This window comes from Gymnoscopelus braueri, assembly GCF_963280865.1.
Source record: "Gymnoscopelus braueri genome assembly, chromosome: 14".
Taxonomy (NCBI): Eukaryota; Metazoa; Chordata; class Actinopteri; order Myctophiformes; family Myctophidae; genus Gymnoscopelus; species Gymnoscopelus braueri.
Genome location: NC_137619.1, coordinates 13,017,662 through 13,036,592, shown reverse-complemented (window position 1 = coordinate 13,036,592; position 18,931 = coordinate 13,017,662). Strand labels below are relative to the sequence as shown.

Genomic DNA, 18,931 nt, shown 5'->3' with positions numbered 1-18,931 from the left:
CTTTTTAATACCTACAAAAATGAAAGGACATGGAAAAAGACCATTACTGACAGGTCATGGAAAAAGACCATTACTGCACCAAAAGTAATCAATAAACTATACTATGAGAACTGGTCAAACATTGGCCAAATATAAAAGTATAAAAGAAAGAGGCAAACATTTTGAAAATATATATATGTTTAACCGAGTCAAACAAGATATAATGCCTCAACTCCTACAATTCCAAGCTTGTCATGGTGGGGGTCCCCAGTTCAATTATGATTATTTTGGGAGGTCAGGGTCTGAAAAGGTTGAGAACCCCCGCTCCTGTCCCCACAGCAATGATATCTGGCCTGGCAGATTATTTTGAACATGATTTATTTATTACAATATCTGGCCGACAGTCCCACACACATTAAGCTATATTATAGCTATAATGTCCAATAGAGAATCTATCCCGACCTGAAGAATGCTACTTTATCCATGTTGAGAGTGAATACCAGGCATAGACAATCAAGCAGCGAACTGTCCCACGCTGTCCACACAGCAGCAGACCTACTGCTGCCCAGTGCATATACCTGCCTGTCAGTGATACATCTTAGTGTATACAAATTCAAGTGGGCAGCCACAACTTTGTTGCAGACACAACGGCTTTCCATAGATGACATCATGAAGGATGAACACATAGTTTGCCGTCCAACTTTCCTCATTTAGAGCAAGTTGCCAACTAGCAGGTTAAATGTTCAGCAAACTCAAGCAGGCTACACACATAGCGGAGCTCCCCAGCTGCAATCAGTTCAGCCCAGTTTATGCTCTCATATTATGGTGGTATGATGAAGTAGAAACCATGTGATGCGTGGCACGTCTGGGAGGACGGAGTAATAATTAGGAGAATACAAAAATGTCAAATCATTATTATTATAATGAGTTTGCTTCGCTCCATAATAATGGAAAGGGTAAAAACAGCGTGTTTACGGTTTATTATGCCACCAGCAGCTCGTTTGTATTGATCCATTCCTATTCTTTTCATCACAAATGTATGTCTTATAAGGCGGTCTGTCATGGAGTTCCAATTATTTATCTTTAACACATGGGGTGCCAAAACCGTATATAAACGGTTTTGCAAAAGGTGCAGATAGTTACGCGGAGTGCCAAAACCGTATAGAAACGGTTTTGCTGTCTTTTTTTTTTTTTTTTTTTTTTCCACACGGGAGGGGCTGGAGCAGCTCTGGGAGTACCCATTGTGATCCTGAGAAGGATAGGCCAAATGGATCGCCGGAAACAAAAACATGGCTCCCCATCCGCTTCCTGTCTATTTCCTTCTTTAAAACGCCTATATCTCCGAATCTGTTTCCGGTGGGGAAAACCGGTCATGCGCGATGCGCGATCCCCCCCGTTGTAACTCGCGAGTGAAATGTTATTGTTCCAGGATGTAGCTAGGGTCATCGCGCTACATGAATGGATGATTTTTTTTTACGTGGATTTGCTCGTCGTGGAGTCTAGAGCTTTAAACAGCAAAGCGTAGTCAATGGGGAGAATGCTGGCACCCACGGTAAGTTGTTATGAAAAAACCCTGGCATCCAATGTGTTAACTATGAATTTCTTAAATTAGCCTTTGATTATTATGTTCTGGCCCGCCATCTAATGCCTCAGAAAACAAATTGGCCTGAGGCCAAACTTAATTGCCGACCCCTGCTCTAGACAGTATTCAACATGCATCAAAACAAACCTAATCATGTTTATACATGGGATAAATGTAATTAATTTTAGAAAGATGACAATGTTAGTTAATGAGTATCTATTCTGAACTATCGGAGCGCTCTACAACGTCAAAACCAGGGCACTCAGAAATCGGAAGAGATTCTCAGAGCGTATATCCAAATCCTTTTTTTTTTTTTATCCCACGATTTTGTAACCCAGATTTTTTCACCCAGTGCCAATTGCCTATGTAATCCTGGGCACTACTCTCCCTCTGCCAGCCTAGGGAGAGCCCAAGCTGAAGTTCATGCCTCCTTCAATGCATGAGGAGCAAGCAGGCCGCTTCTTATCACCCGACAGGGGGGAGTTTCCACGGCTGGACGTAGCGCGTGGAAGGAACACGTTATTCCAACCAGTTCCTTTCCCCTCCATCTGGCGCCCCGTATATTCAAATCCACCCATTTACTTTCACCTATGAAAAGCTTTTGAAATGTACCTAGATATCTGCATCGTTTTGGGTAAAATATTACCACACGCAGCTTTGTGTTTGTGGTATTTGCCTTGTATTTATCTGCAGGTTAAACGCACAAAAAAGTACGAAAACACCCCGGTTATCTTGTTCACATTTTTCATGATCTTCACCGTGCACGCTGTTCCGTTATCAACACATAAAATTCACAATTTATGTGATTCTTTTTTTTGCTCTTACCTGGGTGCACTATGCAAGATAATCTCAGCCCTTGAACCTTATCTGCAGCTGCTTCTTGGCGTTTGTGGAGAGAAAAAGATGTTGTGATTTATGGACTTGGCAGTTAGGCCAGGCTGCCGCGCTCATGAATCCTAATTTAGAGTGGAGCCGGGGATTACCTGGGTGCTGCCGCCGCCGAACACAAACTTCACACTCACCATCGCTAACCTTCACACGCCCCTGAGCACTGTGCAGCCGGCATGTTTACCAGGAGAGGAGAGGAGAGGAGAGGAGAGGAGAGGAGGATACCTCCCATAACGGGCCATTTGGAACCCCCTCAACAAACCAGAATGTTCATTGACCAGAATAGAACACAACCTTAATTAGTATCTGTAAGACCTGTGAAGGAACTCAAGGAATTTCTTTCCAATATGGCTGCTGTGCATTGAGCCCTTAGCCTGCACTATGCAGAATGACAAACACAAAGACACTAGTGTCCGTACAGTGTCCCGCTCCAAGCCTAGGCAACAAACGTGAGCAAAGAACACGCGATCTCAGTGACATTATGACATCACAGAACATCCTGATATCGCTACAGTGTCAGCAGTGTAATCAGCACAACAACCTCACCCTACAGTGTTCCTAAGAAAGACACATAGATGATAATATAATGTAGGAGAGGAGAGGAGAGGAGCGGAGTGGAGAGGAGAGTAATCTGGATGTGAGTAGTAGACATGAAATGGATGGTGTGTGTGATGAGCATTGTTGTAGCCTGGAAACCAATCTGCCAGTTTAAATTAAGAAAGCCCTCTGCAGATTTGGTCTGGCCCCGCTCGGTTGTGATTAGATGTTGCTGCCCCCAAAGTTTTGGGGCACTAATCAGGGCCCATTTTGCAAATATGGGGCAGAGACATTTTTATTTTGATCCGCCCCTTGGAAATGCAGGTTCCACACAGAGATCACTGCGTAGATATTAGTCTGGCCATGATGCCAAGCTAGCATTTTTGCAGGTCTCAAGAAAAGATTGTGCGAGAGAGAGAGAGAGAGAGAGAGAGAGAGAGAGAGAGAGAGAGAGAGAGAGAGAGATGCTGTGGGACTCAGTGAGGCTGGAAGGAGCATATTAGACTTGACATATTAGTATTCTGGAGAGAGAGCACTGACACAGCACAGTATGATGTTGAAGAGCTACAATATGGGACTTATTTTAATGAATAAAATGATATCCCAGCCTTGTATGTCCAAAACCTTTACTTTTTAGGACATGGAAAAAAGACCCATGTGTTCCAAGTGGTTCCCATGTAGCTATTAATTAGTCACAAGCTCTTGTTAATACTTATGTTCTTCTGAAGGTAGTCTGTATAGGGGGCAAGTGGTCATTATACGTTCTTCTGAAGCTGGTCTGTATAGGGGGCAGGTGGTCATTATGTATTGTTCTGAAGGTGGTCTGTATAGGGGGCAGGTGGTCATTATATATTGTTCTGAAGGTGGTCTGTATAGGGGGAAGGTGGTCATTATATATTGTTCTGAAGGTGGTCTGTATAGGGGACAGGTGGTCATTATACGTTCTTCTGAAGGTGGTGGTCATTATATATTGTTCTGAAGGTGGTCTGTATAGGGGGAAGGTGGTCATTATATATTGTTCTGAAGGTGGTCTGTATAGGGGGAAGGTGGTCATTATATATTGTTCTGAAGGTGGTCTGTATAGGGGGCAGGTGGTCATTATATATTGTTCTGAAGGTGGTCTGTATAGGGGGCAGGTGGTCATTATATATTGTTCTGAAGGTGGTCTGTATAGGGGGCAGGTGGTCATTATATATTGTTCTGAAGGTGGTCTGTATAAGGGGAAGGTGGTCATTATATATTGTTCTGAAGGTGGTCATTGTATGGTGTTCTGAACGTGGTTCTTCTGAACGTGGCATCTCTTGTTACACCTTATAGTAGGGATGGCGGGACTTGAGTCTGCATTAACGGACGTTCAGTTAACCCATTCGGTGCCAGAGTTGTATTAAAAAAGTGACGTTGAGTGCCAGAGATCTCACCGTTTGTAACGCTACACTGTTTACAGCTGCAGACTCCACGACGAGCACCCGATTGTAAACAATATATGCGTGCACGATGGTGGATGGTCCTGGCTAACGCCTGGAACAATAACATCTCTCACGCGAGTCACCATGGCGGAGTGATCTCGGATCGAAAATGAGTGGTTTTCCCCACTGTAAAAAGTTTTTTGCAAGGAGATGGAGCGGACGGGAGCCAGTTTTTTTGGCACAGTGATCCATCTGTCCCTTCCTTCTCAGAGTCACCGTGGGTGATTCCAGAGCTGCGCTAGCCCCCCCCCCCCCCCCTTGTGGAAAAAAAAAAGAAGATTGATTTCACATAGATTCCCGGTTTTGGCACTCAACGTAACTTTTAGCAAAATCGTAGATGTACGGTTTTGGCACCCCAAGTGTTAGAATAGAGGAAGGCGAGCTGTGACACCTCCCCCTCCAATGCCTTCATTGATCCTGATAGACCAATATCCTCCCAAGGTCAAGCAGGGATGGATGGACTGCAGAGACCTGGGACAGGAACGGAAAGGGAGACGGGGTCGTCAGAAATAGAGAGTGAGGAGGAGGAGGAGAGGCAGGAAAGGAGCGAAGAATGGAAGAGGAGAAAAAGAGGGGGATGAGGTCGGGTTGGGAGAAATGAAGACTGAGTGATAAACGGTGACTCTGGGAGGCAGTGAATCTCCTGCAGGTCGAGGGCTGTGGAGGCAGCAGGGGAGCCGGGGGTCATTTACCACTGCCTCCCAGTAACAGGGACACCGCTAAAGAGCTGAACCACCTGGGAACGGGCTTTAATCCTGTGCCCCTGCACTCACACACACACACACGTATACACGCGTACACGCAAGCACGCACGTACGTACTAACATATACTATACTTGTGAGGACATCAACATTTTCTCAATGTCATTTTTATATTGCCGAAATCCTTAACCGTAAGCCTAAAGCCGAAAATAGCAGATCTACAAGCTCACAACGGTGCATGAAACTGGCGCGCAACTATAAGTGTAAACTCTAGTTCCAACTCCTAAACCTAACCTCTAAATGTCTATTCCTAAACCTAACCCCAATTTGATTTTTTTTTCTAATTGTAAACGCACCTCTAAAATGTTTTTTTGAGAGGTACAATGTCTTATTTCTCATGTTTTACTATACTTGTGGCCCTCACAAGTATAGTAATACAAGCGCTCGAGCACGTACGCGCACGCACAGTGTGTCCATCAAGGGGAACAGTTGTCCCTTAGGTGTCTGTGAGAACAGATTGGATCTTGAGGGAGGGCTGTGAGGCCAGGGCTGTGTGGGTGTCGTTTATCATCACTCAGGATGTGGGAGAGAGAGAGAGGTGGAGGGTGCTTAGAGGAGATAGACACCCAACCCGCACCCACACCCACCACCACCACCACGGTGGAGAGGAGGCCACAGACACGGCTGGGAAATCTCAGCGTTTTCTTTTTCTCCTGGTATTGCAATTACGGGTAACATGCAAGGGGCCTGTAAATCTCAGGGGAGATGAGATGAGAACCGCAAAAACAGAAGCAAAACTGTCTTTCACAGCCTCTGTGTAGCTCCTCTCACAACATTGACGACACAGGTTGGTTCTTTATAAACTGCTTCAGGCGTTCTTCTCATCCCTCAGTCATGCAGTGAGAACTATATGTTCACACAAAAAATAATGAACACACGATCAACAACTTACACAATACATAACATAGACCAAACCATATGTCAATGAAAATACAAGACATGTAGAAATGCGCACAGCGCAGCTTAAGTGTGTCCATCAAACACAACGGCAACATCATAGCGAAATCTAAAAATAGAATACCTCGTTGGCCGCTTGTTGTGGAAAAGAGGTTCTTTGTTCTTGGGTTGCTTAAAGTCCTTAGCATGTCTCTATGACTGTCTGTCCTTGGCTTCAGACGTATTCATTAACTTTTGCAGTACAACATCACATAAAATGCATGTTTACAGAGCTTCGACAAACAGAGCTTCACCTGCCTTGTGAGTGACATGCAATCAATCAAATAGAGGTTCGGTGTGTTACTGACAGACAGGGAACCTTTGTTCCGCCCCAGAAAGTTCACATCAAATCCATGTTTTCACATTTTAACCTTGCATGAAATCAATTATTTATTTATATTATGACTTATGCATTATGAACTTATGACCATACATTTTGAGTATTTTGAGTAGTTGCCAGACCCAAGGGGTCGGGCTTACATGAGATTTTGTATCTGTTTCGTCCATACATGGGCAGGGGTCATTTGTCCTCCGGCCCCAGCCAAAAAAGTCTGTCCCCCTTTCGTCCATACATGGGTATACACAGGCTGACACGTCATGTGAAGTCCGGCTTAGCCGTGACGTAGTGCATGTTTTGTACCTGTTTCCTCCATGTATGGAGGCTTTGTACCATGAGGCTTTGTACCTGTTTCGTCCATACATGGGCAGGGGCCATTTGTCCTCCGTCCCCTTTCGTCACGAACTATTCATGACATCATGAACTTCAGTTATAAAGTGGTTTGTAGGTGTCTTACATACTAGGACTTCATTTTGGGTCTGGCAGAACCAGGTCTCCTGGTCTTGTTTTAATAACAACACTTACAGTTTTTTTACTAAACATGTTTTTTGCCAGAACTTTCAAATGGATATGAAAGTAGAGGACAATATCTGACTCCAAGTAACAGCAATTACGCTCTTAAGCCCTATATCGGCAGAAACCTCCATCTCCAGATTCTAACTTTTTGTGTTTTTTTCATAAATTAACGCCCTACTTGCTCATACTACAGCGTCACGCAAAAGTATCAAAAGTAGCAGATCCGCATGCTTGAGCTTGTCGCTCTGCTACTTTTGCTGTTTTTGAATTAGAATACTGAAAAGTAACAGTTTTGGACATATGAGGTTTCCACCCGACAGAGACGATATACTTCACCATACTACAATTAGCGAAAATAGAACATCTATAAGCTCAAAACATATCATTCTGTGGTGCGTTGTGGCTTATTGTCACTATTTTCAAAATAGTTGTAAATGTTTTGCAATGTTTGACAATTTCTGGATATTATGTTTTTGTTTTTTTGCCTATAATAACATGCCCAAAATAAGGAGACCAGTTTGAAAGTGATTAATTTGCTAAATTAGTTCGGGGCCCAGACTGATGTCACCTCCCCCGCTCCAACAGTATTTCGTAGCAGTCGGGTGGAAACCTCATACGTCCAACACTGTTACATTTCAGGAGACAAAGTAAGGCATTCATTTAAGGATATGGAGATACGAGGTTTCTGCCCGACAGCGAAGGATTTTCAAAGTGCTTCAGAAAAAAGTCCCAGTGTGACTGTCAATGGTGACATGCAGGGCCGTGTTTTCTGAAGGTGGAGCGAAGGCAGTGACAGCTGAGACCAGGCCAGGCTGCCGCTTGTTTTCGATGCCTCGACGGGTGCCAGTGTTGAAGGTTAACCCTAGTGAGACTCATTGGCTTTGTAGCTGCGAGGAGGTTGAAGAGCAGATTGATGTGTCCCTCAAGCAGCTCCTCTGATACCCACCAATCTGTGCCACATGCAGACATGCAAGAGGCAGCGTGCCGTGAATGTGTTTGGTTGCGGCAGGAAATCCCCATGTCGTACTTCACAGCCATCACGCAGGCACGCACGCACGCACGCACGCACGCACGCACGCACGCACGCACGCACCAGAATATTAAGTCAAGCCAGTAGTCTCACTCTTATGCAACAGCCTTTCACTGCTGCTGTCTATTAGCGATGGGGGGCGAGTAACATACAACATTGGCTCTCCAAGTGGGGTCCGGGGACCCCCAGGGGTCCTTGAGGGGGTTCCAGGGGGTCCGCAGCCAAATGATTGGGGTCCTTGCCATGAAAAAGTTTGAGAACCAGTGTTATACTGTACAGTACAGTACCACTATCCGTTTAGCCGAAAAGCAACCCATATTAGCCACATGAATTGTAGCATCCCTAGTTTGGACATGCCAAAATAGGCTTTTTTTTTTGTCAAAGAGAGAAAAGTAAAGTAGGGAGCCAAGTAGACCTAAGTCTAAATAGGTGGGTGAGGCTTACTCTCGGTATCAGCAGAGATGCACTCTCCTCTACAACCTTTATTCATATTCCGTCTGCTCTTGGACACAGAGAGCACCTCGCTAGCTATCTGAAGGTTAGCTCCGAAGTTGCTAGTATTCTGGTCATGTAATCTGTTAGGTGCTCCTTTTTCCATTTATTTGGAGGTTGTGTTGTACTTACAATATAAAAAAAAACGTACAAGACCCATACTAGGCAGCCATACACAATAAATCAACACTGGTCACATTCCCAGTGAAGTTACAAAAATAAACTGGTTCAGTCGTTTTCCTTTTGTATTTACTGTTTTATTGTCGTATAGCATTCTGTACATCTTACCCATGTTGTTAACAAAGTAACACGATTAACATTAGAAAATGTGTGTACGGGTAGCTCAGTCGGTAGAGCACTTGCCTTCGGACGCACCGCCAACTCAGCGTATGAGTACAGCACAGCTTGGGCAACTAAGTTGTGCGGTGAGTACTGATTGCTGATGGTAGGTGTTGCGCTCCACCTCAGCAATCCATCTCCCAGTGGTCTAGCGTGTTGAAACGAGGATAGACACCCTCCTGCACGGCCAATACCGACAATAAGCACCACCGACCTACAGTATTTACTTACTTAACGAAATAAAATTGGCTTCCCCAAAATATAATCTTAAATGTCGTATTGGAAAATATGCCTGAGTTTTTGTTCTATCAAAACGTCCCACCTTCCTCCTGTCTGTCTCTCTGTTGTTCCATAACCATCACCATCACACAATCATATTCAACCACAGCTCCATCATGTCAGCTCCCATAATCACCACAGCTTTGTGTTTTCTTTCACACATTTAATATCTAATCGTATCCTGGAGGAGAACAAGAGGTAGGAGAAGAAAACATCCCAAACAAAACGGGCTGCAACAGAAAGCTGAGGCAGAGACAAACAGAATGAATAGATAAAATCTACAAAGCATTACTCAAAGTAAGGTACATGGTGTGTTCCTCTAAGTGACTCACAGCCCTAATATGAAGAGCCACAATCCAGTAGCTTCAATTCATTATTCTTATATGATAATATCCAAATACAGTAGTTTCAGGTTCCCCCTCATTTTATAAGTTGTACTCAATCCGCTACATTTGTTGAACCGTGTCTCTCCGTTTGTCTGTCAGAGGACATGTCTTTAAGAGACAGTTTTTTGTTTCAGTGCTGTTACTTGCAGTATCCTAGCAAATACGTATTGTCATTTCTTATTTTATGCTCCGTTTCCCCTAACAGCATGAGGTGTAAATTCAAATTATATATAGCTTGTTGTGGTGGTGGTGTTATAAAGTAGTGTCATTGTATTTCCCACCTCTGTCCAACAGTGTCAGGGAGATGCTGCAGTTGTTTGTAGAATCTGATTACTTTCCTTCCAAGTGTCCTCCTCACATGTTCTTCTTCCTATTTTAGTTTTGCCCTTGCGTCTTGTTGCTTGGCTACGTTCTGAAGTAGCACAGACTGCAGAGATTTGATGTGACACTCTGACATTGATATAGATATTTGCCAAGAATTGTACAAGTGGGTGAAGATCACTGCTGGTCTTCCCTCCTATTCTTTCTGGATGTACAGTAACGTCTCATTTGTACATAATTATCGAAAATAAGTGGAGATGTGGTAAATTATGTTAACTTAAAGGGAGTCACCCAAAACAATCAATTACACACTCCATGAAGCCTTGAATTCAGGGAGCTTTTTTTGTTTTTGTTGCATTCCTAAGCCAATAATCTGATGACCAGCGGTCATTTTTGGGGGTGAACTATCCTTTTAAAGATTAAAATCCCATGATTCCATTTTAATTTAGACATTGTCCAAATATAATTAGATTCTTGTGTGCCCCTTGTGTGCCCCAGGCTGTATCATGTTTATTGGTGTGTGAATTCAGGGTCTTCCTTTAATTCTACCACAACCCACAAAGTATTTCTAATTAGTGTACTGTCAGTTTCTTGTATCCTTCATGGATTCTCAGCACTGAAAGGTACTGTTTTTATTGAGTTAGGTCGAGTCGCTGTTTTCAGTGAGAGCTAAAGACAATGACTTAAATTGTAAAACTCTTTATTAAATAGTTGGAGGAGGGCAGTGTGCATGGAACTGGAAATCAAGGACAACGTTTCAACCTAACATGGGTCATCTTCATCAGGTCTGAGAGACTTGATGATGATGTTGGTTAGAAATGTTGTCATTGATTCCCTTTTCCTCATTAAAGTTAATACCTGGGAGCAACATTGCAGTTTGCGGACTTCTCTTATTTTCCCTGTACATATTTTGTGTAGCACCTGTTACATTTATTTATTTTGGATGTGCGTGCTTTTCCTTGGACTCTATTCCCGGAGTGCAAGGAACTACCAGGATGTTCATAGGCAAGCTCCAAAAGTACATTAACTCATTAACCGCCAGAATAAAACATTGTCTATAGCCGACCTTGCCAGCGATTCTGAGCTTTTTCACTAACCTTTTCAAAAAATCCTAGAATATTATTCTTCACGACGATCCATCCACCGATCGCTTTAAAAGACATATTCGAGTCTTGTAGAATCGAGGGGGAAAAGCGTGCCGTCGCGATAATCCGTTTCATAGTTATTGCCAGTTGAATGTACTGTAGGTTGTTTTCGCCAAAAAGCAACAGAAAGCAGAACAAAAAGGCTTCTAGCGTAAACATTGAGAACACCAGTACACTGAAAACACAATTGACACGAGTCAAAACACGTCGATGAGTTAACCAAACAACAAAGACATGATTTGTGGGGCAGTGGGTCTTGAACAATATGTCATAACATTTTGTATAGTTGTATATCGTTGCTGTCAGGAAGAAACCGCACATCTGTATATTTAAACTTGTAATGTTTTTTTCTTAAATTGATGCCTTTCTACTTTGTCGTACGGCAATGTCACAGAAGTATCAACATTAGCAGATCTACAAGCTCACAAGGGGTCGCATTGCAACACATGAACTTGTAGATCTGCACTATTTGCTATTTTGGAAAATATTTGGACGTTAAACTGGTTAAGTGTGTATGGGTTTTCTAAATATGGAACCAATGAAAAGCATTCGCAAGAGCTTGTGACTAAATAATAACTACATTGGATCCATTGGAACACAGGCTGTTTCTTCCTTTTCCTGAAAAGTAATGCTTTTGGACATGCAGTACAAGGTTTCCACCCGGCAGCGACGACGTTGCAATAATTATATGTGGTCGGTCACAAAATCCCACAGCACACCATTTGGGAACCACTGCTGTAGTTAATGTTTAATGTTTTGGTATTTATTACAAGAAAGTAGAGCAGGCACATGAAATCTCAGAAGGTGTTCCTCCGAGATTTCATTGGTCGAGGTCGACAATGTCGTTATCATCGATGGAATGTTTCTGACATGATTAAGAAAAACTATGGAACAGTAAAGACCTCCATGAGCACGATTTCAACAAACAACAACCACAACTCTATGGAGAATACAGTATGCTTAATTGGTACAAGCAGGACGGAGTAATTGGTCCCGTAAGTGTCCATTTGGTTCCATGTGTAGTTTAGAATGAATCTAGTCTCGTATATGAGGCTAGCAGAACCGTTAAACTTGCTCCTGTTGTGTTTATAGACTAGAGATACAGTATGTCGTCAATAAACACACCGTGGGAGCACATTTTTCGATGTGCTAGCTCTTTTAGAAGTGTATTCAACAATACTCTCGATGAATTGAGTACAAAGGACCCCAATGGAAACAAGCCATAGAGCTTTCTTGGGTTTAAAATCCTCTTAACAGACCTTGTATTGAGGTCTTCCCTGTGCTTGTCTTTGCAAGCTGTTAATAAAGTATTCAATCAATCAATCAATCAATCAATGTGTCCCAAAACGTAGTCCATGCCAATGAAACAGCCATGCCAATCAGCATGATGCTAACATTAACATTTTAACATTGGCACTGGATCATTGGTTGGCATGTTTCTCAACTGTCCACAGACCTACTCTGAGAGTGGATGACACAAAGAAGTGAGCAAACAAAACAAATAACTTAAATTACATGATAAATGGGTACTCCCTCCTGATTGTCTGGAATTGGCAACCCACCTGAAAATGTATTTTCTGTTTATTAAAGAGCTGTAGCGACACGTAGATGCCTGTTACTGAACACCCACTCTATAGTAATGATTACTTTCAGAATATAGAGCTTTAACCTTTTAACAAAAAAGTTTGTACCCCCCCAAAAAATATCACTTGCTTTACCTTTAAATTAGCAATGAGGATTTTGCAATATATATTGGGTTACCAGAGATATTTAAAACATGCATGGCCTAATGCATGTCAAACCGAGGGTTCTTCAAATGAACACGATTGAGAAACAATGGTCTAGTCAATTTGGTCATTGCCAAGACATTCTGTCTTGGTGTTTTCAGCTTGCTAGTGTGTAATTACCTGGGTTTGTTCATGATAATCCCCCGTTGGCTCAGGAGGATTTTGTCATGAATAACCGAGTCTCTAACCGTCCCAGAGGGATGGCGACTTTTTCTTTCAATTTACAGTTCAGGCATTTAGCAGACGCTCTTATCCAGATTAAATGGCATAAACCCTTAGTCATCCACACAACATGTCCAATAAACAGAGAGGGAAACAATTAAAGTGCTATACACAGTAACTAGGACAACAGGTAGACCTCAAACCTAACATCTGTCTAACTAACATAACATACATACAGTACATAACACCCAGGGGCTGAGGAGGAGCAATGGTGGACAAAGTATATTGTTGAGAAACGTCTTATCTCCATCGTAAATTAACGCCCTACTTGATCATACTACAGCGTAACTCAAAAGCATCAAAAGTAGCAGATCTGCAAGCTCAAGACGTGGTGCGAAGCGACACATTTTGAGCTTGTAGATCTGCAACTTTTGCTATTTTTGAATTCTAAACCTGAAATGTTTTTGGACATAATGGAGGTTTCCACCCGACAGAGACTCAAGTAAATGCACACGTATTCAAAAGGATAAATTACAAAGTGCATTTTATTTTTGAATACCAATGCGATGATGTATTGCAATGTAGAAGTGGTTAAGTGGTTAATTCACAATATATTTTTGTAAATGTCGGTCCCAAGAGTCCCTTTTCAGAAATGTAGTGGGGTCAAAAGTACAATATTATTATTATCATATTTGAAATGTAGTGGAGCGGAAAGGCTTGAGTTTGCAGAAAGAAAAAAACAATACTCCAAAAATGTACTAACTGTCCACCACTGCTGAAGAGTTATGTATTTCTTAACAATTGTTCATCTTTTCTTTTTTTTATATAGAAAATGCTACGACTGTACAAGTCAATCCAATACAGTGTAGATACACAACACTGGCTCAAGCTGTCCAATTACCCAAACCTCATCTACTGGCATTTAGAGTTGTAGATACGCGTTAAAGTGTTGTTACATTTATGCTAAAGGCCGCATTAATGAAGACACCAGCTCTGTGTTTTCTAAGAAAATGCCCGAATGCCCGTCCCTACCAATCTGTCCCATGCTGATCTCCTATCTGACATGGGAGTTGGCCTTTAGGTAATGAGCACTGTGCTGGCGAGTACATGTTTTCTTATTAAATGTGCGTGTGCCTTTTACCCACCATACAGTAGGCATAAGCGGGGAACTGTGCTGACAGTATTGGGTTATCTGAAATGTACACACCTTGTGTTTAAATGGGTGAAATCCAATATTCATTACAGTCAACTCAACACACACAGTCCTGTTTATTTTATTTCTTTATTTTGAAGGGACACTACTATTAATATACTATTACTAATACTATTACAACTATTAACACATGGACTGCCAGGAATTAATTAATTAATTCATCATCCTTGCCAGCGTTTTTACATTATTTTGACGATCCACAGAGACCCACGGAAGCCACGATGTGGACAAGGGTGTAAACAAAGCTGTCTGGGGGGAGGGGAAGGTCTCGTCTATCCACCGGAAACAAAAACATTTTAACCGCGTCCATACTGTTGTTATCGGCAGTTGAATATGGCTCGTTTTCACCAAAAAAAGAAGAAATCCGAGCTAGTGTGTTTTTCTAAATCTCATAACATGGGAGTCAACAGAGTTTTCTTTTTTGGGATGACGAAATTTCTGCTTTTATCATTCTCTCGCAGTCAAGGGATCGTTCATAGGTTGTGGAAGAGCGCCCTCTAGCGTAATCACTGAAAACATGATTTATTTTTTCAAGGACGCATATATGCGTTCTTGGCAGGCAATTTGTTAAGGTTAAGACTAAAACTAAGAAAATAGCATTGTTTTAGAGGACAATATATATTTGTAAGTGAGTTGTGTATAAAGTTCAGTATTACTTTCAAGTAGTACAGAATATGTTGTCAAATAAAGTGCATGATTGATTATGAATGGTTGCAAGGTTGGTTGTCAAGTAACCATTTTTTCTAGATTGTGCTTGAAGGATGGAAAAGTGGGACAATCTCTTATGGCCAATGGAAGGTTATTCCATGTCGAACAACCCTATACTGAAAGGACATTTTGTCCGAATGTGGTTCGCATGCGCTGCTCTTCACAATCCCCTCTAGTGGTTGACCTAGTGCTGATTCCACTAACGAGCTTCCTGTTTGATGTTTGAACAGTCTTGTATTCCCACAGAAGACACCAATACAACTGCTGTACGTCACCCAGAAGTGATCCAGCTACTGCATGCTCTGATCATTTCTCTTTCGAGAGGATTAGTCACTTAAACCCTCAATACCAGGCGTCGGCAATTAAGTTTGGCCTCTGGCCAAACTTAATTGCCGCTTTTTCTAAGCCATTAGATCGGGGGCCAGAACATACTACAAAAAAAAAAAAAGAATATCAATTTCTTAGATTAGCCTTTGATTTTATTATAATCAAAGGCTAATCTAAGAAATGTATTTTTTATTTTATTTTTTCATTCCAACTCTGCCACAGACTGCCTTATAAGACTTTATATTGTAGAAAGATGGAGAAAATTGATAAAAAGAAACGAGCTGTATTGGTGGCATAATCAGACAGACAGACAGACAGACAGACAGACAGACAGACGTACGTATATAAGATAGCAAAGCTTATTGGCATTCTTCAGGTGGGGATAGATACTCTCATAGCTTTAATATAGCAGCCTATGTTGGACTGTCGGTCCGATATAATAAAAAAATATATATGTAAGAATAGTATAAAAGAAAATAATATATAGTTTCAAAATAATCTGCCGGGCCAGATATTATTGCTGCGGGGCCCACAGTTTGCCTCTTGCCGACCACTGCTCTATACTTAAAACGGACTAGAGTTGGCTCTGTACTTAGCTCATAATAGCTGATCTACAATCAGCTATTCTCTGGCTATTGTTCCCCTCCAGAATAGGGATGCTAGGGGTGCTAGTGCTATCATGCAACAGTGAGGAATATGCTGTTGAGAAATACACTGCACTCATGCCTATAGCCTGATGGGATTTTTTACCAACCGCAATCAATGGGTGGGCTTGAGTTCCTGTATCACGTTCAGATTCTGCAGAAATACAGCAGACTGAGGGGAGTAAAGTTCACGCAATCAGCTAAAGTGAGAGAAGAGATCCAGATAGAGACTACATTATATTCAATTCAGATGGACTCCGTCGACCGGCAAATCAACCACAGTTTTTTTTGCTTGTCCCTGGCATTGATCCAGTTTAAAGCGGCACTATGTAACTTTGTTTTAATGAATAATATATCATTTTGTCCAATCTGTATGGTAGAGCATGTTGATACAATATAACCAATACAATTGGGGTGGTTGTATTTTGTGTCCCTACTCTTCTATTGAGACATTTAGATCGAGCCATACAGGATCCTGGTGAATCATGACCATAACATATACTATATTTAATAAATATCATTTATTTTGCGGTTTTAATTATTATTATTTTTCACAGAATCAAAGTTTTATGGTCATGAATCACCAAGATCCTGGATGGCTTGATTCTAGGTTTAAAATAATGTATATAAATATTTTTGGAAATCTCTATGGGAAAAATTAATGAGGATGGAACGATGGAACCAGAAAATGGCCGCCACTGCTATGGCCTATTAGCTCAATGGAGAAAAATGTCAGCACTTGCGCAGGAAACCGAGTTCAAATCCGGGGTAGAAGAGGAAAGTTACATAGTGCAGCTTTAACTAACGCCGGTCGCCCATTTGAAAAAGAAAACTAACCAGAACTCCGTGATTACGACGTATCCCTCACGGGTGATGGCATCTGTGTTAAGTGCCTTGCCAATTACTGCAGACCTAATCCTAAGTGGACCTCTGATTAAATTTAGTCAATGTAGCGTTTTTTTTTTTTTTTGTAATTGAAATGACACGCTGAGAAATGACTCGTTGGTTTCCCTGGGTCTGTGCTCCAATGGAACAACACTTAGTCTTTGGGACATTTTAACATGTAGCGTGACTCTTAACCGAAGGTGCTCCTCTTTCCTCTTTTGACTCATTTAGTGAGATAGCAGCATCAGCACTGTACTATCACTTTGTGTTAACCACTTGAACCCCAGCTGCCCTATTCTGAGGGGAACGGACGTTTGTCAAATACAGCCGATCTACTATTGGATCATCTAACTATTTCTCAAACCTGTTAATAAGTATTCAATCAATACAAGCTGTGAGCTAGTAGATCTGTTATGTTTGGCTTAGAGATTTGGTGTGTAGTGACAAAAAGAGTGTACCAAGTACAGTAGAGGGTTTAAGTGGTTAATTTCAAAGGGTATGTTTTGGCAGCCCAAATCACATTTTTTGCTTATCCAAAAAATAAAGCACACACAAACAATCAGATTTGAACCACATTCCTGGGTGGTTTGAAATGTGATTCAAATGTGATTTCTAAAGCTGTGTGTCAGTCTGGACACACTACTGTTTGACGTCTACATGCTCCAGTATCTACATGCGTTGTGAGTTGTAGCTCTGCTATTTCTGGTGAGCGACACCATCGTGTGCAACAGAGTATAAGTTAAGTGTTGCTCACGCCTATGTCGTTACATCGTTACCACAGCAACAAAAGCAGATAGGTGCACAATGTCTGAAGAATACACAAATCTGATAAGATCACTTACAGTGTGGACAGTCAGTCCTTATTCATCTCTCGCTCTCTCTCTCTCTCGCTCTCGGTCTCTCTCAAAATGGATGGAGGGCAGAGGGTGTGACTGCAGTTTTCAAGAATTTAGTCAGAGCACGAGTGTTGATGTGCTATGATAAGATATGGGAATCATTTTTGTAGATGTGTTGCTCAAAATTCATTTTTTGTGGCGTATTGATTAGTCTGTATTGATTGCTTGAATGAACTAATGTTGCAAACTTTCTTATGAATAAATGAGTGGTTAAAAATAAAAAATCTCTCCACCTCTCTCTCTCGCCACCTATATTTCTCTCTCTCCACCTCCCCCTCTCTCTCCCTCTCGCTCTCCCCCTCCCTCTCCCTCCCTCCCTCTCTCTCTCCCCCCCCCCCCCCCCCCCAAGGCCGAACAGGACAATGGTCATCCTCTGCCGGCCTTCAGTGACCTCCTCATAGAGATCCTGGATGAGAACAACAACGCTCCGTTCTTCCAGTTTGAGTCGTACCAGGGCTACATCAGCGAGGCCTCCCCGGTGGGCACCACCATCTCCTTCAGCAGGAACCTCACCGTGCCCCTCAGCATCATCGCTCTGGACAATGACGCTGAAGAGGTACGGCTAGGGAGCCTGGCTGCTCCACATTGTGAAAGACACACGCACGCCACGCACGCACGCACGCACACGCACTCCTGCACACATGTAAACAACAACAACACCACAGTAAACAAAATGCATACTAGAGCCATACCGATATATCGGCCATCATATGACTTTTTTTCTCCTTTTTTTGACGATATCAATATCGGCATTTATGCAGCCAAAAAATGTAGCTTAACCCATTAAGACCTGAGAAGATTCTAGAAATGTCTTCTAAATCCTAAAAAAAAATTGGAAAAAAAAAACATTTTTTTTTTTCCTCGATTTTTCAAAAATAGCAGATCTACAAGCTCGTAGCGCGGCACTCGGTGCCGCGCTATGAGCTTGTAGATCTGCTATTTTTGAATAGCCTAAAGAAATCTAAAGTGACACAGATGCGTTCCAGGTATCAATGGGTTAAAAAAACCTTGCTGTCGGGCAGAAACCTCTTATCTCCATATTCAAACTTTTTGTGTCACACAAAAGCATCAAAAGTAGCAGATCCACAAACTCAAATTGTGGCGCGAAGCGACACGTTTTGAGTTTGTGTAGATCTGCTACTTTGGCTGCATTTGAATTTGAATCCTGAAAAGTAATAATTTTGGTCATATGAGGTTTACACCTGAGACAGAGACGAAAAGACAAAAGAAAGAAAACATATCTAAAATAGCAGATCTACAAGCTCACAACGTGGTGCGTAGACCTGCTATTTTAATTTAATACAAATTCATTTC

General features: G+C 42.0%; 1 protein-coding gene across 1 annotated transcript in view; it reads left to right on the top strand.

The window, feature by feature from the left end:
- LOC308099801 (protocadherin-15-like) overlaps positions 1-18,931 on the top strand; it is a gene marked incomplete at its 3' end in the record, with an annotated part of 359,052 nt that overhangs the window by 161,632 nt on the left and 178,489 nt on the right. Inside the window, exon 12 of the mRNA XM_080448598.1 lies at positions 17,967-18,173. Coding sequence (XP_080304724.1) covers positions 17,967-18,173 — 207 coding nt within the window. The remainder of the gene's footprint in view (positions 1-17,966; positions 18,174-18,931) is intronic.